The sequence below is a fragment of the Numida meleagris genome, chromosome 6, assembly GCF_002078875.1.
Source record: "Numida meleagris isolate 19003 breed g44 Domestic line chromosome 6, NumMel1.0, whole genome shotgun sequence".
In the NCBI taxonomy this organism is placed as follows: Eukaryota; Metazoa; Chordata; class Aves; order Galliformes; family Numididae; genus Numida; species Numida meleagris.
The window spans coordinates 29,722,035-29,745,174 of NC_034414.1; the positions used below are offsets into that span (position 1 = coordinate 29,722,035).

The 23,140-nt window shown below is 35.1% G+C and overlaps 1 protein-coding gene across 15 annotated transcripts in view; it reads right to left on the minus strand.

Annotated features, from left to right (window-relative positions):
* GPHN (gephyrin) overlaps positions 1-23,140 on the minus strand; it is a 270,607-nt gene that overhangs the window by 73,191 nt on the left and 174,276 nt on the right. For 10 of the 15 annotated variants that reach the window (XM_021401702.1, XM_021401694.1, XM_021401692.1 and 7 more), the window contains 2 exons: positions 19,808-19,942; positions 6,643-6,699 (listed from right to left, as the gene is read on the minus strand). In XM_021401702.1, the coding sequence (XP_021257377.1) occupies positions 6,643-6,699; positions 19,808-19,942 (192 nt within the window). The remainder of the gene's footprint in view (positions 1-6,642; positions 6,700-19,807; positions 19,943-23,140) is intronic. The other 5 variants (XM_021401703.1, XM_021401700.1, XM_021401701.1 and 2 more) reach the window with 1 other exon arrangement.

Below are 23,140 nucleotides of genomic sequence, written 5' to 3' on the forward strand. Positions count from 1 at the left end.
AGTACTTTCATACGTCTCTTATCTTCTTTTGGACACTTACCATAAGGAGACTGCTATTACTCTGTGATCTAATTAACAACATTTTCATTAATAACTAGCTAAATCTTACCATTTAACTTAGGTCTTATTCCTCTTAGCATTTAATTACTTCAAATCATTCCTTTTTTTCTTGGTTCATAGTTCCAGTTTAATAGAGGCAAATTGTAATTTGAGCTGCAAACATCCAAGCTAAGGGGACGGAATTTATGCCAGTCACAGAAATTACCCCGTTGTGATAATTACTTTTAAAAGAGCTATGCTCATGTACACCAACTGAGAACCTGGTTCAAAGGCTGCAAGAGCAATCTGTTATTTGTCTGAACGCCTTGACTCAGATCTTTAATAACTGAATATTATGACCAGGAACAAAAGCCTCATAAATGCAATTCTTCATCACGATCAAAGAAGTCAGGTATTTAAAGTAAGATAGAACAAAGCATGCAGATAGTAGATTTTCGAGACACAATTCTGAAAAATGATCATTCAGGTTTCATTAACGATCATCTATGGACAGGATTTGGCTTCTGCTATGAATTCTGAGAGCGTTTTTCTTGGTCAAAACCAGAATCCTTTATTTGGAATGATGCTGATCGAGAGTCTATGTTTAGATTTAGATTTCTTTTTCCTGGTTGGATTTCCATAATACATTTCTGCAGAATTAAAACCTGTATTTAAAATACGAGGGTTGTCCTGAAAATAAGGCCTTCTATTTTATGATGTTGGCCCATGACATCAGAGGTGGACACTGGAGGTGTGGCAGCAGAAGTTGAACCCTCCCACCAATATTCTGTTACACTTTGTTGCCATGTGACAGATGGCAGCAGAGGGGCAGTCTGACAAAATGGCGTCTGACATGGAAGTGCATATGAAGCAAGGTGTGGCACTGAATTCTGCGTGGGGAAAAAAATGGCATCCACTGGCATTTATGGACACTTGGTGAATGTTTACGGAGACCAAACAGTGGATGTGAGTACATTGAGGCCATGGGTGGTGTGTTTCAGCAGTGGTGACAGCAACGTGAAAGACAAACCACGTTCCAGACAGCCATGCACAGTTGTCACACCACAAAATGAAAAGCGTTGTGATCAGCTCATGTAAATCAGGGGATTGTGACCAGGGAACTGTGTAAGGAGCTGCATATCAGCATCAATGAGTTAGAAACAATCGTGGCAACGCCAGAATATCACAGAGTTTGTGCTGGTCATGAGACATGGTGTCACTACTACAAGCTGGAGTCAAAATGACAGTCCATGGAATGGTGATGTGAATTATCCATTGAAGAAAAAGTTCAGGACACAGTCCTCAGTGGGTAAAGTGATGAGCACTGTCTTTTGGGATAGGAAAGGGATGAATTTCTGAATTTCCTGGAAACTGGACAAATCATGAACTGACTGCTACATCATGACACTGGCTAAGCTGAAGGCTCAAACTTCCAGAGTCCGGCCAGAGAAGAAGACAACCTTTCTCTTGCAACACAATAATGCCAGGCCCTGTACCAGTTCGAAGACCTTGGAGCACACTGCCAATCTTGGCTATATTGTCCTACCACACCCGTTGCATAGTCTGGATTTGGCACCTTCTGACTTCCAACTGTTCAGGCCAATGAAAAATGGATTGGGTAAGCAACATTTTCCCAGCAACAATGCCATCATAGCAGCTGGGTCATTTCCACTGGTGCAGATTTTAATGAGCACAGCATGTAGGCCCTGGTTCATTGCTGGTGAAAATGTATAGCTAGTGGTGGTAGCTACATTGAAAAACAGCATTTTGTAACTGAGAATTTGCTCTATCAAATAGTATTATTGTGATCTTTGTACCTGTTGGTGTCTCCATAGAAATAAATAGGAGGCATTACTTTCAGAGTGACCTATGTATATTTTAGCCTGCACATTTACAAAAAAAAAAAACCCAAAAAAACAAAAGAAACCTTCAAAATACAGACTGAAGCACTACTATTCTGTTGAGTCACTGCTCAACTTCCCCATGCTTTCAGTAAAGTATCAATTTTAAGCAGATGTTAGGTGTTCTAAAATATGAACCAGTCAGCTCTTTTGCTGTTGATCATCTCAGCAGCTAATGTAATTTATTTGCTACTGCTACATTAATTTGAACTGGTAAAAAATTGTCAACAATTCCAAACGATAGAACACTAACTTTTCTAAACAGTGTCTAAGTTCAGCTTCAAACAAGGGTCTCTGGGAGGTTCAAAGGTTTAACCGGAATAGCCGCAGGGAAGATGAATGAAGAACTCAAAAGGGAATGGAAAATGAGACTTCTTTTAACCTTTACGTAAATATTTACGTATTACTGTTGATATTGGTGGTTTTACAAAGTTATAAGCCCTCAAGCCCTCAAAACTGCTTAATTAACACAAATTTTCATGCACATTTTCAGTACAACACTATTTTAAGTACCTGACAGGCTTTTTGAACTTCTGGTGGAATCTGGGATATTTCTACATATTTCCAATGACATATACCTTTAATGTGGGAAAATTCTTTGCAATTCATTCTGAAACAAAGGTTCCACCTTAACAGCATACAGTAATGTGCAATAGCATTTAATTTTCATCCATGTGCTGGCCATCAGATACTATATGTTCCCCCTCCCACACAATTTAATACATTTGCTACATTGTAGGGGGAGTTAAGGACTTCCATCTAAACCCCTTTCCAAAAACAGTATGAAAGACATGAAGAATATTCATTACTATGTATTATTAACAGATCCCTCATTTTCTTTCCAACTGCCCACTAGCTACTAAGGATTTATTTATTATTTGACCAGTCATTTGTATATTGCCTTTTAAAATGCTGACTTATGTAAAATACCAATTATTACAACATGAATCACAGTGGCAGTGAAAAAGCAATAGATTTTAATTATATGCTATTTTTATACTTGCAGTGTGTCCTGTTTAAATTTTAAGAAACTTAAAGGGCATAAGCAGAATGTATGGAATGCATCTTAGCTCATGATCTGACTTCCTTAATAACACTGAGTAGGGTATGATTACGTAATAACAGATAAAATGGCACAAAGGAACAAGACAATTTCATGTCAATTAGTTCTCATAATAACCATAGTTAACATAGTCACAGTTTCTCATTTGAAACCTTTCTCAATGTGACATTCTATGGGATAAAGTGTGATTAGAACAACATTTTTATAGTACAACATCTCATGGCATTCTTTTTCCTGGCTTTCTATTTATTTACTAGTACTAAATCACGAATTTAAGAATGAGACTTGCTCTGTTTTGATTATCACTAGGAAATTTAGCATGTAACCAAATCTGAAATATCACTGTTTATTCTCTCAAAAACGTGATTCCTAAAGAACTGCCAGTGAAAAGATACAGTGCTTTCACAAAATTTATTTTATAGAACACTGCAGTATATTAGCAGCTTGGTTTCCCTGTATTTGAACGGCAAAAGATTATAAGCCCAGGGATTTCAATTTGACAACAAGCAGTAATCAACTTTATGTCAGATACATAGCTGGTATGCAAAGTCATCCAAAAGGGGTAGAAATTATCAAATTATTATCATTACCAAAATCACCTTTCACTGTATAACCATAGTGGATTATGCATCAGAATGGTAATGCTGAGAATAACAACAACAGTCATAGCGTATGGAAGTCACAAACAGGACATGAATCTAAAGAAACTTCTGAGAATTGTCACTGGATGGATGTTAAAAGGGATAAGTGGCTTTTTACATCTTTTACATCTGTTATGCTTGTAACTGTTCCTTTTTTCTGATTTCGTTATGCATCAAATTATGTAGCTTAAACTATCTCTTCCTTAAAATTAATTGCTGAATGGCTGAGCTTCATTTTTGAGGTGGAACACTAAACACAGGGTACTCATGCCTATACTGTTATGTTGGATTTGACTCACTTTTTTTAAGATTCTGTGAAAAATGGTTAACTTTACAGGGGTGTCATGACCGATAAGATAGATACCTATCCTTTTTCACATTATTTCATTTACTAAAGAAGAAATGCAACAAATAAGACTTATGATACAGAAATTTTTGTATTAGAGGAGTCCACTAATAAAACAACCAAATTCACGTAGCCTGCATTCAACCAAATAGTAACCTATTTTGTAGGATGATGTACGGACCCCAGAAAATCAAGGGCAAAGACAGAGGCAAATGTGAGCATATATGCTTTGGGTTTACCTTTGTGCATCTAAGGCTATCAATCAAAGGCAGAAAATACCATTCTCCTTTAAAGTAAGGGGTATCAATTTTATTTGTTAATAAGCTTAATATTCAGGAAACATATTAGTTACAGTTTTGGAAAGGGATATTTTTAGCTGGTGTTGAAGTCAAGCAGTCTGATTAGCACTCATCAAAATGTAGTAGGATATTCTTTTAAACAAATCCTGTCAATTAAGTCAAGTTTCTCAAACACATTAAAAAATGAAATCCCAGCTAGAAAAGAAGGAAAACACAAAGGGAGAAAGAGAGAGAAAGAAAAAAGATGGGCATGAGAGGACAAACCAATCAGATTTAGTGTTACCAGCCAGCGGAAGTTTTAAAAATACAGATCACCGAGTGAAATCGTACATTTGCTCGGAGAGAGCATCCTTTGACATTGCCTTCTAGGTGATCTCTGAGCTCCTCCAGCTTTCGATGGAGCTACATGTAAACATCAGAAAATGAATTGAAAAAGCAACCTGTTCTCTAGTTATGTTTTTTTTCTTTTTCTTTTTCTTTTGTTCCTTGTTTTAAAATCATAGCATAACACATTTCTCACTGCCTCTGGCAAAATATTTCAAGACATCAAAGTGATTTCAACAACACAGACTTACAAGCTCAATAAACTTCAAAACTGGAAATGAGGTATTTCTGCTTCATTAGCATGGGTCTTTTTTCAGCACAAGAAAAAAACTGAAAAAAAACAAGGGACTGATCATTCTAAAGCAACTGGATCTCTGCTACACTTACTATTTGCTTGTTTATTGCTAAGGCAGTGTTCTAGAATGTATTTACATCTCAAGGGGTCAAATGTTCATGGTTTGGATTCCCAGTTAGGATTTCCCACTATATGGATATTTATGTAAGATTTTGTGTCTAAATACATATTTTGGGCAGTAAAATTAAATCCTGAGCAGTCAGATACAGAAATAAGAATCCTGAACTAGGTTATCAATAAACATTCATAAAATAGGAGGTGAATCTCATCCCTTAAATGTTACATTTTCTGCGTATGTATACACATTATGCATATAGAAGTGTATCTGATGACCCATTAAGATGCATAGGTCACAGCAATTACATATGCAATTCTCAGCACAGAAACTGTCACTGTCTTTGTCTTTTCCCCTGTGTGCATTCAGTGGTACTGAATGTCCACGACTGAAACTGTGCCTCATTCACATACAGGGCTCTTCTCATTTACACTGTAATGAAAACTTCTTCCCAAAACACAAGATGAAAAGATAAAGCCTCACAGACAGTGAGGAATGCTACAGATGCTGCTAGGTATCACTTGTGTAACAAAGAGCAACTGGCTTCTTTTCTGTATTGAGATCAATTTAAATGGTGTCATTACTGGAAAGAGGTGCATAATTAATCCTTCCCCTCCCCTTCTTTATGCTCAGTGAAATAACATTTTCACAAAGAGCAGCTGTGGAGCAGTGTTAGAGAACAGAGAGGATGGCTTGTCCTGGAACAAAGGCAATACACACACATACAAAAATGAAACAAAAGATCAAAAAACAAGAAGGCAGGAAAGGCAAGGAGAGTGCAGAAGAAAAATGAATTAGGGCTTTAGAAAGTGCTAAAAAGAGATAAAGTGAAAAAGGTGGAAAATTGGATGGCTGAAAGAGGCAACCGTTGAGATGGAATCTTAACAGAATGGCCTGGACTGCATGTGATCAGCATCCTGGTACAAATTATGTCCTGCGTTTTAAATCATTTATTAGAGAGTAACACTATACATGGGTAGGTAATGATTTAGATATCTGCCTGTTAAGTGCTGTAAAGTTTGGAGTATGTTTATACAAACAAAAAGGCAGAAAAGGGCACTAATTATTAGCAAAACAGTGGCTCCATTCTTATTAGTCTCACATGAATCTCTCTCATTTCCTCTTTATTTGCTCTGTTTCTTTCTGATTTAAAGGCTAGATATGGATGAAATATTCAACTTCCTTATAATGGTCTTTTGCAGAATTAAATGGAAGAAGTGCGAGCACTATAAAAGTTAAATTATGTTTTAGATGGGATGCAGTAGTCATAAGATGAGTAAGTCACTTCTCTATGTAACAGGCAGTTAAGTGACAAACAACATACATCAGAGAAGTGGTTTAATCATGATCATCGAATTATAGGCATTTCAAGAAAGTTGTTGCTGTTTTGTATTTTGTGACAGTTGAAGCTTACTACCTGGCCTTCCGTAGGTTGTTCTATGTGTAGCACAGAAACAAACAAAATGTGACCCAACAGCAATAAGAGTATTGAAATAAAAATGATGAGATGGTGAGAAATGGAAAAGCCCCTTCCCTCCCTCCCCTCACCTCCCCCTTGAAAAGGAAAAATGTAGGCTATAGAAGAAAGTTTGCAAAATAAATGTTAGAAACATATTTACTTTGAGGGATCCAACTCTACTAGCAACTCCTTTGCTTTCATCCGGCCGTCTAATTTGCTACAATGGAGGAAGATGGGTAAAAAAGACAGAAGAATAAAGAAAAAGTGAACTTAAAAAAATTTCCACACAATCAGTTAGCAGTACATGCAAGACATCAATTTGACTCTCTGAGACACCTCTAGAGGACAAAGACACAGACTCTAATTTCTGAAATAAATGGTGTTTTATCACGTAATTTTAACCTTTCTTTGTTGACCATTTTTATTTCATTATAGTACCAACCTGGCATATATTTTGCATGCTGAATTCACTATTATTTTTGAATAAATACATGTTACTTATCTGATTTGTATATGGAGAATAATGAAGTCCTAAAACTCTAGCTGAAGAAAAAAAACACTATATCTTCCACAAATAATATGATCATAGTATGCTATAACTGGGAGTATCAGGCCTGACAAGTATCATTGTTGATACCTGACAGAATGCAATACAGGTTCCAGTTGTCCCAGGCCTAGAGATGTTAGCCACTGCTATCAAGTTTCCCAGTTAAAAATTATGCTGCCCAACCAGAAAATTTTAATGCCAGACCAACATTAGATTTTTATTTTAAATATACAATGTATATAAGTTCTCCCACACATCTCCTACCCTATTACTCTTCCTTTATTATATAATTTTTTCCTAGGTGACGCAGGGGGTGGAAGAAACAAATGAGGTAGATGCTCAAAAGGCCTTGTATTGTTAGAAGCACACAAAATAAAACATTCATTTACATCCAGAGTTCTTTTCAGAATTGCTGAATCCAGTAAATAAACCTTTTTGCTGATAAATTAAACTGGTGTCATGTCAACTGAAGTAGAGGAAGAAGACAATAAAAATGAACTTAGGGATATCCTTCTGCTTGCTAGTCTGAGACAAGCCTGAAATGAATTTCCATTACCTGATGGTTGTTTCATAGCGTATATAAAAGTAAGTACCACATAACTCAGGTGAAGCCTTTCGAACTACACTAACTCTCTTTCCGTTATGAAGTCTCGCCAAGGAAGCCAAAGAGTGAATGAACCACGGAAATTTAACCATGCTTTATGCTGGCCAGGACACTCCAGTAGAAGTTAGATTGCCACTGCTTATTTTTTTTCTGATCCTTGGACAACATAAAAATGTCACAGTCAAAACACAGTCAAGAAATTTTTGTCTTACCTACACTAGATTTGGAAGAAAATAATGCACCTAAACAATGCATTAACGATTTAAATATTTAGTTCTAATAGGATATGCACTACTAAAGTACACTGGAAACATTTATGAAAGTTGTTGCTTTCCATTCCTAGTCTTATTGCATTAGAATAGCATCAGTTTTGAACTATGAAGCAAAATATCAACACTACAGTTTTGACAGGAGTCCGAGTAAACCTCCAAGCAATTCCAGTATGCTGACCAAGAACAAATTGTTATTCATAAAAAAAGGTCTCCTTTAGAACACAGATTCAGTCTAAATATACGCAGTTGTAACCTGGTCGCTATATATTTCTTAATTCAAAAACAACAAGAAGAAAAAAAAAAAACACTAACCAACAGAAAAAAAACACCCTCAGGAAGAAAAAGAAATCCTTATTGGAAAACAAAGAGACGAGTCAGCGCAAAGACCCTTGGCTCAGTATCCTGGTTCAAATACTATCAATCTCAGAAAGTATAACATGATCAAATAGAACACCATTTTCAAATATAACGTTTTCAGTTTTGCTTTGAAAAATGAGAACTAGAAAAAAAAGTAATAAAAAATAAATACTTATAGTCTTACATAATCTTAACTACATAGAATCAGGACATTACAAAAAAAACCCAAAAACACTATATATCATAGAATTGAAGGGAAAAGTTTTAAGTGACAGCTATACGAGTGCCCTTCACAGAAAAAAAAACTGTTTTATTCTCTTACTTACCAGTGTGGTAGTGTGGCTGCTCAAGTTGTTCTGAAGATTTAGGACTTAGAAATGAGCCTGGAGATATTGTAGGTGCATATAACTAAATTATTTAATCTTTCTCTCTTCAAAATATATAAAGAAAAGTAGACAAGAACTGTAGATTGCAAGTGATGAAATAATAAATGCTTGAAAATACAAATCAGGAGGAAATAGCTTAAGGTCAGCTCTTATCTTTCATTCATGGCACAGAAAATATGCATGGTAACATATTTCCTAGGGGAACCTGGAAATAAGCTCACAATTTGGATGTTTCTCAAGGGATGAATCAGTTCTATGAAATGTGCGTACACTATACTACTTATGCTCTGGGTATTCAGCAGGGTACTACTAGGGGAAAAAAAAGCAAAACAAAAATCAACAAACAATACCTCTTTTTCCACGGCAAATGCCTTGGAAAGGAACTCACATGCATCCTTATTTCTGGCCAACTCCTGTCTAAAGTTCTAGAAGTTGATCAATAAAACAGCATTTTAGAAAATGACCATGGATTATACACTCCTCATTTTTCAGACACAACTACACACAAGAACCCCATCACTGATGACCACTTGTAGCTACAAAAGATCAGAATGAAAGATTGTGCACCTAAGTGTTCTTAATCAAAAGTATATCTATATCTACCCCTGCCAGTAACTTGTGTGATCTAAAACCAAGTCCTTTGATTTTTCTATTAATTATCTGTAAAGTGATAATTGCTCCTTCTAAGCAAAATGTAGATCTAAGAAGAAGAACCTGAACAGTGAAACTGAAAACACAGTGTTCAGCTTCTGGTTTTATGACTACTGTTTATCATTTTTATACCACAATACAGCTAAATGAGCAGATAAAGAGATAAGGCAGGAGCAATACTAAGTAATTACTATCAAAACGTTATCTGAAAGAAGTGAAGGTTTTGGAACAATCTGAAAGAGTTGTAATGAAGGAAGAAATATGTTCTGCAGGGAATATTCCTAGGAAACTGTCAGAGTGTAATGCACTGACAGCTAAGAAATGCATTATATTTACATCCCTTTCTTATTCACAAGGGGGTAAGACAGGAGTTAAGAGCTAAGGATTAGCCACAGGTGCCCTGTGCTGACTTTTGAAGAACAAGGTGGAGTTATAAGAAGAGAATAACGATGGGAAGCCAGTGGAAGAAAACTCAGGAAGCGGGGAAACCAGACCCAATGAGTGAGCAAAGACTGATCAAATACACAGAAGAGATTTGTTAGAACATGAAAGAAAATTGTGGGTACCAAAAACCAGGCACGTCATGTTTTCCAAGCACAGGTCTCATATACATTTCATTATTATTCCTCTATCCTCTAATAGTACTGGTAAGAAATAGTCCTGTCTATCCCTAGTTTTACTTCTGTAAAAAGAATTTATAAAATTGAACATATATAAAGCAGCAGATACACTCACAGGTCATAAAGAACAAACAAATAATGCACTGGCAAATCTGAGAGTCCGGCTTTGTTTGGACGTTTTTGAAAAGGGAGTTCCACAACAGCAGAATGCTCAGCACTATCCATCTCAGCTGTAGACTCCTTCCACTTCCTGATAATGAATCCTGTTCTTGCTAGTCCTAATTTTCCCTGCTTACTGCTTCTGACAAAGAAAACAGAATTTTGCAACTTTCAGAAGTGTGCTTCCATATCCACATTCAGCAAAAAGCCTTATTTCTGTCAAACTTTTTTCTAAAATCCTGGCTAATACACAGTTTGACAAAACATTTTTTATATGATCAAATTATTTAATTCACAAACTAAATACATTCAACAGCAGCAATGGAAATTCTTCACAGCATCAATTTAAAAAGATGTTAAGCTCCATATTCTGTAGTGGTCCAGGCATGCAGTGTTGGAATCATGTTAATCAAAAGCAAGTGATTATATTATATGGCATCCAAACAAAGTTCAAGTTACTTGCTGGACACATAAGAACTATGTAAAAACTATTGTCCCACTTGACCATGATATACTCCAAATCTATCATTTTTCCCCAAGAGCTGTCAAGAAGCAAAGGCAGAATATGGAAAAATAACAATGGGATAAACCTTTCTCCAATCTAATGTAGCTTACAGAGAAGATGTATGATTCAGTGAAAAAGTAGGTGTATGTATAAGAACATTAAAAAGATCTTTAAGATAAATGCATTGAAAAAAACATTAAAATATACAGATAAGAAATTAACTATGAATCACAATATATTAAGAAAGCCCTCACATGAAGTAGGCTCTGGAAGAGCAAAATACATTAAGAACATGGATACTTAGGAGCAATCGGCAATTTTTTTTAAATGCCTGGATATTCTTCATGTTTATATAGCACACTCAGCTAGAGAAGAAGGCAGTCCACTGATGAAGAGAAACCATAAAAGCTATACTATGAATATTATTACAATATTCTGCTTCAGAAAAAATTTCTTGAAATCTGTCATACCGTTCACATTAACAGAAATGTATCTCAGAAGTATAACTCAACTGACAATTATTTCACGTCAGCTATCTAGGAAGAAAAAACTTGGTGTATTGGCCAGAACAAAGGAGATTAAATCTTATGAAGATCTAAGATGGTTTGTCAAAGTTCACAGTACAGAACTAACAGGAGATAAAATGACTAAAAACACTGACATGTGCAGTATTTTCTACAAACTTTGATTGCCTTATCAACAGCAGAAAATACTGATACAGAAATCTATACTCCAGTTACAATTTTCTTCTCAGTGCTCTATATAAAGTGAGTTTTGACTGCTAACAAAGAGCTTAATGTATTTTTAATATTGCAGCAAGTCACGTTCTTTTAAGTTAAAAAATGCATTACATAGGACTTCTACACTCATGCATGAAAAAAAGGGTTTGTAGTTGAAGGCAGTTAAAATTCTGCAGTTTTAGGCAAGACAAATGCCAATTAGCTGAGGCTTCCTGAATAAATGGGGAGAATTTTCCAACAAAGGGAATAAATGCTTCCACTACACAGATAAACATTCTCACACAACAAAATTATTCTCCTGTATGCATTACACTGACTTAAATGTTTTATTAGGGTTGCTGCATTTCTTTCCTGTATATGATAAACCTACAGAAGCGTAATGTACATGAATGCCAATGGATGCCAACATAACATCGTTATCACACCATTACACATTTTGTTCACACTACTCACTATCACTCACACTATTCCATATGCAGATTACAGAATAAATGCAGTCGATGTGTACCAATCAGTGGTACAAAGTAATGCAATTATCTTGCCGCTTTGCAGGTTAGTACATTAATTTCACCAGCAGATCAATGCTCTGTTAACTCACATAACAGCAAAGATAATGTAATGACATGCTAAACAGGACCTTTGGTGATACACTGATTATTTTAAACTCACATGTGGCATCCCTTTTCTTTCAAAATATCTACTGACTTCTGTGGAACTCAATGGTCAGAAAGCTACATAAAGTTGATAGGTAAAATGTGCAGCCAGGGTCATTAATGATTACAATAAATACAAACATTCCATATTACGTCACTATTCCCAGTAACTTAATATCCTAAATCTCATTTACACTGGACTTCTTGACATATGAAAATTAGATCCTTACTTCCACTATGCAGTGAACAAGTATAAGCTTAAGAAAAAAAATAAAAACATGGTTAATCCAAGGTGGTGACACTGTTCTGAATTCTAAGAATATATACCTCTCTCAAACCGACAGTTGAGTTCTGAATCTGTAGTTCTTTTGCCTTGTTGCCCTAAGTTGAATTAAAATTCTAAAAGCTGCAGCGTATACAGGGATGTTCATATTTCAATAGAGGACAGTGTCCTTTAAACATTTTAGACAATAAGCTAGCTTCTGTTAAGTACACCTTGGTGGTAACGGTGAAAGCTGTCACATCAATGAAGATGTTCACAAGCAACCCAATGGAGGGACAGCTAGGTTATTAAGCGAATCAGCTAAGATTCGCTTAATCGCTAAGTGCTCTCTTAGACCACATTCAGCAATAGAATTAAGGGAAAGAAGATGCATTAGTGCTCATTGTCATAAGGAAAGATTCCACTTTGCTGAAAACAGATCAGTGGGGCTTTAAAGGGAAGAGTAAACTTCTTTGAGGACAAGGGCATTTGAGGTTTGTTTTCAAATATCTGTAATACCTTGTACTTCATCCTTTTTGCTATGCAGGGCTGTATTTCGAAAATCTGTGTAAAGCTTCTTGTCACATATATTTCCTCATATCTATGCCACCTGAAGAGCTCAACTGTAAAAGAGAAGTGGAGGGGTTTGTAAGGATACCAGGAAGGAGTGTACCTATTAAAGCTATAGGAAAGATATCATTCAAGAAGTCCAATGATACCCTGAGAAGCTGAAGAAAAGGTGGAAAGATCCTCGATTCAGTTCACTTTGCAGATGCTTAGAACAATGTGATAAGTGGCTAGCGATCCATGTCAATCTCTGCTCACTCTGATGGAACTTCTGAATGAAACTCTTGTCCAAGAAAGCTCCAGGTGAATTTTGTTCCACGTGAACTTCACAAAGCAAATGAGACATGCAATGCCAATGCACAGAACTCCTTGCTCAAAGTGTTCCTCGCATTTTGAAAAAGCATTTTTAAAAGGAAAAAAAATCAGACAACAAAATAACTTCAATGAACGGTGCAAATTTAAAAGAGATGGCCAACAGCTGGCCTGAAATCTTGCCAAACTTGTCACTGGTTGTTATCGAGTGACCATCATAAATCTTCTCTAAGGCATTCAATGTCCAGTTTCCAATGTAGTAGTTCGAGAGAAATATGTTCCAAACATGTTTTGAATTTCTGACCTTCAGGACCCCAATCTGTCAAAGACCTTTCCTGTAAATAACTTCCTACAGTCACCACTGTAGGTTCAAATAAAAAGCTCTTCACTGAAACAAGCAGGTTTCCATAAATCTCAGTATCAGGAAATGCCTACAGAAATTCTTGTCAGAGAATATGAAATGCTACCATGAAACTGATCAAAAATAGACAAATAATCACTTTCCCTTCAAATAAGTAAATATACTGCTGAATTGAAAAAATCAAATTCTATTCCATGTTTCTGAAATGCTCCTTTTGAATTGATAACACATTTTCAGGGAAAGACTAAAAAGTGTATTTCTGATGCGTTTCAAGGTTTCACTAGACTAAAAAAGTGGTATCTTGTAGCTTAATAAAATACTAACTGGTTGCGAAGAAAAACAAACACAGGAAACACTTTGCACATTAGAGACTCTTTCATATGACTCTGTGTGTAAAGCTGATTTCCACGAATTCAAGAATTGTTCTGGATGCACTAGATTAGTACAGATAATTAATTCCCAACTATGCTAACATCCCTCCTTAGCCCTGCTAGATAAAGAAGGAAACTGAATTTTGACACTGCTGTACTATTTAATACAGATTGCTGAATATGGCAGTACTTGAAAAATAAGTGTTCAAGAAAAAAAAACACCACAAAACCTAAATCAAATAAGTACTTCTATTGAAATTCAATTTTCCGCTTAAATTTGATGGCACAAGTCTTTATTCTGCCTCTCTGGAGAGCTGTTGATGGGTTTATTTTGGAAATAACGAACAAACAAACAAACAAGTAAAATCCCCTCTATTTTTCAGCTGTTCTCCAAACTGAATCTTCTAATTTTAAGAAGGATTTTAGTGGACTTTACCACTTCATTATTCATTATTTATAATGGTTTTTTTGTTGTTGTCGTCGTTTTTTTTTTACCTCCCAAGCACACCAAGATGCTTCTTTCTTAGTTAAAATGTCTCACTTTTGAATCTGTGGAATTTTGCATTTTTATCTAACAATGTTCAGAGTTCCTAAACAAAATTTAAACTAAAACAAGATGAGGAAAAAATGGCAATGGCTAAATGTAAAATAATGTTATATTTTAATCAGTAATGGATTTGAAAAATACCGCTGCACTTTAATGAGGAGAACCTGGGAGGATACAGTAGCTTACATGTTAGCAAGCAGGTCTTAAACCTGGCTACTCCGGTATACATTCTCCCAGTATCATTCTTTTACTTTTTTTTTTTTTTTTAATTTTTAGCAGGATAAAATATATAATTCAGCCTCTGTGTCTACGAACAGCCACCATTTTTACAAGAAAAAAGCAAGAACGCTTGCAGTACTTGGAGTGTGATTTCATCTACCTAGATCATCCTAAAAATTTAAACAATCCAAAAGCAAGTTTCTAGGCAGAAAAGATAATAGCAAATGTAAATTTCCAATTTATAAAAAAGAAAACTTTAATTGGGAATTTAGTGCAGGTATGTTAAAATATATTCACATACTTTTAATATTGTTCTCACTTTGATGATCATTTTAAGAAGAAATAGTATACATCAAGATAAAAGAAATGAAAAATTTACTGTATCTAATTTACACAGTGTCCAACTTATGTCTAAAACTACAGCTTGCAAACCGTGTCTTGAACAGCATTTCATTAATTAATAAGTTCTAGTAAGCAACCTGATCTTTCTTCTATTGAAAAAGCAGTAATTGATAGAAAACCATCTTCCCAACCCTCGTTCACATGGCAGTTGCATATTAAAAAGTTCTGACACTAGACCAAAAACATAAATCATAGTTACATTTAATTTTAATTTTTAGCTCATTTGACTGAAAACTTGAGCCAATATCTAGGTTCAATATTAAAGCTATGACTCATGACAAAAGGTGTTCAAAGCACCATTTTTATGTTGACGCAAGCATGAGAGATGAGATGATCAAGATTAGAACAATTTTTTTTTTTTTGCCACAGGAATAAGACTTGTCTGTCTTCTTCTCTTTTCTTTTAAGTTTAAATCTGTTTTTTTTTTCCCTGAATGTTTTTATTTCAGAAATTCTTTAGAACTGAAACATTTACATAAGCAAATTTAAAGATATGCTACTTTTTAGATGAGGAATATCAGGTGTTTACATGAATGTAAACAAGAATGATGAAGACAACAGTTCTTATTAGGAGATACAGAAAGTGATTAACTAGCAAAATTAAATCTATTGTGCAAAGAAGAATATGTTTATGGAGTGATGGATAGACAAGAGAACTGTTTTGCTAGAATCTAAAACAACTTTGAAAATAAGTCTTGCTTCCTCATTTTAGCTGTCAGATTCCTACAAACTCATGTAGGAATTAGAAGATCTCTATCATGACTACAAATTTGCAAGCATGTATCTTAACAACACTAGGGGCTTTATCTGTTTCAGCTTAAATTAAAAATTACAGATAGGGGAAAGACAGATAACCAGCAATCAAAGAACAGAAAAAAGATAATTTTTCTTAAGCAGAATGTAATGATTGTAAGGAATGAGGTAGAGAGATAGAAAAAAACATCACTCTTAAAAGTACCATAATGAGTTTCTTAGACTTCTTCATGATCAAAGGTACACTAAAAGAAACTTTGCACATTGAAGAACTGAGTATCAGTTAGACTGATGATCTTGCAAAGTGAAGCACTTTGAACACTTCTTGTCACTGAAATGTACTCCTGGTGATAATTTAAATCCTGCCCTTGGTCTTCTATATCTGCTTCATTTGACTTTGACACACAGTATTGGCAAAAAAAAATACACAGTGATTACATCATTTATATATGGGAGAAGCAAAGACTTGAACTTGAAAGCTGTAATTTTCTTTTATACTAGTATCATCCCTAAGATTAGAAAAAAAATCAGAAGTTTGAAGCAATGACTCAGTTATCTGGATAACTTAAAAGAATGTATTCTTATATAAGTTATCTGAAGCTGTAGGTATAAAATTTTAACACTACAGGTTTTATAAAAGCCCCCAGTGTCAACACTAGGCAAAAATTCCCATTTACATTTGTAAAAGGTATTTTACACTGGGTATTATATTGGTTTTGTATCTGAAAAGAACACCGCATTTAATTTCATGAAAATGACATCCACCAAAATGTACAAAAACATAGGAAGATATTACAATCTAGGCAACTATTGGAAATTATATAAAAAAACTTGCAAGCCATATTGTGTCATCTTAAACTTTTGTCATGTGTATATTCAGCAAATTCACTTGACCTTGTTGAGAAGGTATTAAAACTTTTAGAATACCAAAACCATATTGTTAGAGGTAAAAATATGTCACAATCACTATGATACTTAGGACTGAATAACCGAAAAGGACTGTTAGTGCAGTTTTCCCTAGAGTAAAACTTAAGATTGCCTCTCTATCTGAATCCTTCCACTATAAACATGTGGCTCTTCGAGCCACAGTGGATTTTGCTTAAAACTTGAACACAATTTATAGAACAAGGAAGGCATTCTACAGGGATTTATTAAATGGTAACACAAGAAAGTTTGCTTAGTTTTGGGGATATAAGTAATGATACATAGAGTAGTCCCAATGGAAATTTGTCTTGAAAACCACCAAAGAATGAATAGTGAAAAATACAGAATCACAGAACTGTTTGGAAGGGACCACTGAGATCATCATGTTCCAATCCCCCTGCCATGGGCAAAGATATCTCCCACTAGACCCACCCAGCCCAGCCCTGAACACCTCACCTCCAGGGAGGGGGCACCCACAATCTCTCTCAGATTCCTTCTTTTTTCAGGAAATTTAACTTCTGAAGAGTGATTGAAATATGCAGGTTCAAAGTGACTACTCATTGTTTACTACTTTCTTACAGAGATTTTCAGAAAACATGGAAGATGAAGTATAAACAATAAAGACACCTAAAATTAAATCTTGTATTTTGTGCTTGTCTACATACTCTGCACATACATATAAACAACATTATTTTTTTCCAAAACGTAATTATGAAAAGGTAAAGACTTTTCATAACAGATCAATCAAGAGTATTAGTAATGCACTCTCTCATACCTTCTTTCCAACACACTCATGCATTAGTAACCTGCTACTTACATTTATTCAATACAGGTGTTCCCATCATTGCAGAAGCTTGATTTTTATTTTTTTTCTGAGAGGGACACACAACTTTCTGCTATTCAGCAAATTCAGTAAGAGAGATGTAAGATTTTATGTACATTTAGGACAAAAAATACAAGAAACTGGTGCAACAAAATAAACTGGAAAATGTTTCACAAAGAAATCTAGCGCTACTAATTCTCTGGCTAGAGCACCATTCAAAACAGTAACCATAATCAAAGGCAATTAATTGTTTTCTGCTGAAACTTCCTCTCCTTTGTTTCAGTTCATATATACATGCTTAGGAGTCCTGAAGAGAGATCCTCAACCAGAAAATGAGAATACGGAGAAGATACACACTTGGAGATCAAAGAAATAAAAAAGCTGGAGTATCAGCTAGATGTTACAATTCATTTTTATACACACTGCTCTGTTAATCTGTGGATTAAAAGGTTAAGTATGAATTACATTATACTGCATTATTAGAAAGCCAGGATCCAGAAGGAAAAACATAGCAAGTGAAGACGTTTGGACATATTGACAATCTTGAAGAATATGAATGAACCATATTTCTAGACAAATTCAGATGATGTTTGAGAACTTGAGGGTAAACAGAAAGACTGAAAAAAAGGATACCAAGAATAGTTAGGATTTTCATTTTTCAAAATACATAAAACAAAGAGCTTTCTAACTGGCAAAGGAGTTTATGCTTCTGTGCAAAATCCAACCTCCAGGTAACTGGAACCTTGTTGGAGTTGAGATTATTCTTCACATTTATTTTCTTGCTTTTAACAGTTGGGTTTTCCTTAAATTTTTCCTTAAAGCAGCTTGTACTACCCACTTCTGGAAGACATTAAAGAAAAACTAGACTAGGTAGATGTTTCATGACAACTCCTGTTTTAAAAGTGGTGTGGTCTCTCCTGTTCTGAACAAAATCTGATTTTGCAGAAATACATGAAAAATAGGGCTTAACATAAAATACTAATTATCAGCTGTCCTGGGCCATATGCAGCCTGCAGGCCACAGGTTGGACATGTCTGGTCTAGAAGAATGCATTCTGCTTCACAACTGATAAGGTTCACACCTTTCTACAGTGATACCTTCCTTAAAACAGCTTCTCTGTTTTGTATTCCTCTTCTGCTCAAGAGTTCTGACGTAATAAGCTCTGAGTTTCTATTTTTAGCCGTCAGACAAGTGACAGTTTCTTTAGTAAAAAATGAAGGAACTGCATGTAGATATAATTCACTGAATATCTTCTTAAGAAAAGCAGAATATAATGAAGCTTAGTATGCTGTCTATCAGAATAATTTTGACTCTGTTACAGTGCAGGTGAGTACTGCATAAAACTCTCCTAGAGACTAAACCAAAACATTTCTATGGGTGGTTGCCTGTAAATCTTGTTCGCTAACAGAAATGAGAAAGCAGGAAGAAGAATTAGCAGATGCTGGTAATCATTTTAGCAAGCAGAACAGTCTTCAAGGATCACAAATTAGATGAGGAAGAATGTTATTGTTCACCATCTGCTATGAGTTTATTAGAATGTCTGCATCTGGTACCACAAAACGATCACTGCAACATGAACACATGAAGCGAATTCTGGCAGAGCTTTCTTCTGCTGGAAAGAATCCTGCTACAGGTGGACATTACAGGCCTTGCCACTGGTCAATTCACTTAGTCTTTGATGTATGCAATATAAGGTGTTTAAAAAGATAATATAATAGAGTTCACTTGAACAATTAGATGGCTTAGTATAATCGGTAAGAAGTGAACAATAATCCCACAAGGTTGGCATTAAAACTTTCTTACTATTAAATTTAGGCTGTTTTTTGTTTCCAAGTGTCAGGCAGCAAATATCTAAGGTTGAGCAAAATTAGTTGGTTTGAAATTGTCTTAAACTTATCAATAACAGAGCAGGGCAGAGACTTGCCCCAGCTCAGGCTAAAAATTTGCACACACGTTTTGTCAACAAAATACTACTTGTTTAACACTGTTACTCAGTGGCAGGATTATCTATGTTCCTGGGGATATGAGTCACATTCAAGGCATTAATGATTTCATATTCATGACTGATATTGCAGGAGCTAACATGAAACTTCGAAATTGTAACATGTTGGTAGACCCCCATATTAAATCGTGCAAAAGTGCACACAGAATAAAGTACAGTCTTGGATTTATCTATTACCGAGAATGATACATCCCTTGCATGCAAACCAACCTTTCTTTGCAGAGGTAGTACATTAATCTGATAGATCGTATGTCTGAGGATGGAGCTTGCAAGGCATAAATGTACTTACTTTTGGTGTTGGGCAGGATGCAGTGGAGAGACGAGAGGTGGCCTGCGCACGAGGAGATTCTGAAGGGGTAGTGCTGAGGGAGGCTGTATCACGTGGGAGCACCTGAACACCACGAGAAATGATGGAATCTGGAATCTTAAAAGAAGAGAGATGGAATTAAGAGTCAATAATATACTTTACTGAAAAAAGTATAATATACTTTTATATAAAAATTTTTTTGGAATACACCACTCCTCAGTTTGCACATTTCCTCATATGTATCGCTAGCAGTAGTGACACTAAATTCTCATAACTTCAATAACAAACCCATCACAAATATGCAAAATCATATTCTAACTGCAGAAGCACAGAAGAAACTCTTTGTCCTGAAAGCCTTTGCATGTGATATACTACAAGATGTAACAGTAAATAATAAGATTGCTTTTCCTCAGCCTGAAACCCAATCCTTTCAAGCCCAACAATGACCAACAGTGACTTCTACCATGACATAGATGGAGGCAGACTTTTCATTTTTTATCTGTTACAAACAGAAAACCAATTATTAGCAATGACTGAAACCCTCTGAAGAAATGTCGTGCAGTAAATAAATTTCTCAAAAGAAATGTCATACAGTGAGTACATACTCTTCATTCCATGTACTGAAGTATTTATTTCAGGTACACAAATTCTTGATGTAAAATCTGTATTGGAAAAACCTGCAGGTCTCTCTGAAGACAATATAGGCAAAAGCACTAGAAAACTCCACCCAAAGTCCTTGCTTGTGTTTAAAATGCATTGTGAAGAGAATTCAATCTTTGTTTTCACTTAATATACTAGAAGGCTAGTATTTCTATTTCTAAGATGGAGCTTTTAGTAATAGATCCTCTAGCTGGTATTATTAACCCACTTAAATAAATGGAGTTACAACAACATCTAACAACGAGAATATTTTCAGTATTATGAATGAATCTATCAATGTCTTTTTTTTAATCTGTCTTTTCTGTTCTGTTTTATCATCATTTACAAAGAAAAGAGCTAGAGGACTGCATTTAAGAATTGATCTTTAATACATGCTGAATCTTAGAAAGTCTCTTGCTTTTTATTACTGCAGTATTTTGGTCTAGTCATGAAGATATCACATCAACTTTATAATTGATTGGATTGCCAGTTTAACAACATGATTCTACGTATTTATTTTGTATAAAATGATAAGACATACAGATGATAACTAGCTCAAATAAGAGAACTGTTCTACACACAAAATGCAGCAGATATTCTGCTATAAAACACTCTACAGTTTTATTCTGATTTTATTTTCAAGATTTTAATGTATTTCATTTTCAGAGGTAGCAATTCTAACATCAGATTATTCTTGCAATTTAATTTTCCATCACAACATACATGAAAATGTAGAACTAACTCCAAATTCAGATTTTTTAAGGATTATGTATAGAGACACATATTTTATGATCTCTCATTAAGAATTTATTAGTTTAGCCTGACGTTCAAGTTCCAAAAGAACCACCTAAAATGTAAGTAGGGGAAATAGCAGAAGTGAGCAGTAGAAGAAAATGAGAAATGAAGCTCCAGTGACAAGTCAAACCACTAACTTTAATAATTTCCAGCCAGAATGGCCTGCATTCTTTTGTAAAGTGGAGACGCCTTCATCTAGGCATTTCTGAGCATTCTTGCTTTATGACAAACAGAATCCTTTGGAAAATATCTCCTCCCAGGATTCCTTGTCCCAAAGTCATCTCACATTACTGAGTTGTGGAGACAAAGCAGGGATGATACTGAAAGAGGAGTAAAATGAAATAGACATGTACTCCCAGGAATAGCATGGGATATTCCTAATGGTCTGCCCGTTTTGCACACTAAGTGACATACCAAAGCTGTTCCAATTGGGGAAGTTACAATATCTTTGACATCTACCTCAGGAACTTGCTCAGACCTTAGTAACCCTTCATGGGAAACAAATTATCTTCCCTCTGTCATAGGACTGTTATTAACTAATTTAAAATTTAATGAAATATTATTTGTCTATAAATGTGTTACTCATGCCCCCATACTTTTTCAGGCTGTTGTTAAGTAGGAGATGTTCATGTTATATTCCTGTTGAATGGCCAATCTTAAGGCTCAAGTCACTAAATATTCCTTTTTTATAACATTTTTGTTTCTTTAGCTTCCTTGGTTCATGGCCATAAAGAATAATCACATCTAATTTTGCAACCTTAGAGAAACTGGGTTGTATCTTGTGGATTGTACTGAACATAAACTCTTCTCCATATGTTAGACTTTCTTGAGTTTGCAACTTAAGTTTTACGGCAACAGATTTTCTTCTCAGTATACTACCAGCTGCCTGCTGCTGTGTTTCTAGACTGACAGTATTTTTTGCCAGTCAATTTCTGTCAGTACTTAAAAAATTTCTTCAGAAGTTCTCTCAGTGCTTAGTAACTTGTGCTGCAATCTCCACTGTGAATTACAAAGCAAGTAGTTTCTCATCACTATGGAAGGTTATGCTTGGGATTGCTTCAGCTCCAGAAACAGTACCAAAGTGGCCTCAAATTGCAGTAGTCTAAATTGCAAATAAGACCTTAGATATGTAGTATAAGTAGGAGAAAGAAGGCACAAGAGTATTCTGATCAGAGAGAGTATATAAGATTGTAGTCAGACGCACAATCTCTCTTCTGTTCTCCTTTTCTCCTGCAATTCTATCTGAAATAAGTTAGATATGCAAAAAAGGTTGGCAACTCTTGGTTTTATATTAGCATAGCTCCAATACGATATAAAACTTTTAATGCTTCCTTTTAATCTCAATGTTTTAGCAAAACCCTATATTTTGACAAAGACATAAAGCAAAGAAAATTCACAAAAGAAGGAATAGTTTTAAATCTTTGAGTACCTTTCTTTTTTACCCTTCTCTGACAAAAGGATGCATGCATTTTCATATGGTTGGGTATGGGCCCATTACATCTTTTACGTGCTCCAGGATACCACAATACAAACACAATATTGCTTTTACAAATGATACCACGATCCAGTTCTCCCTGGAATTAACTCTGGTTACTCTAGAATAATTAGATATCTCTTATTGCCTCATTTCCTTCAAGCAAGTGCCTGATCCGCCTTTTTATCCATCAAGCTCTGCTGCCAAAATTTTATCTGCTATTACCTTTTTAAGAATAAAAATAAAATAAAAGTAAAATGAGACTTTTCCAGTCTCCATTGAAATGCACATGCAGTACTGATTTTTGCCTGTGGAAAAATTAAAATTTAGCTGAAATCTCAGCTAGGACATTAATCAGCAAAGGAAGTTAAAGACAAAGAGCATATATGATTACAGGCATTACTTTT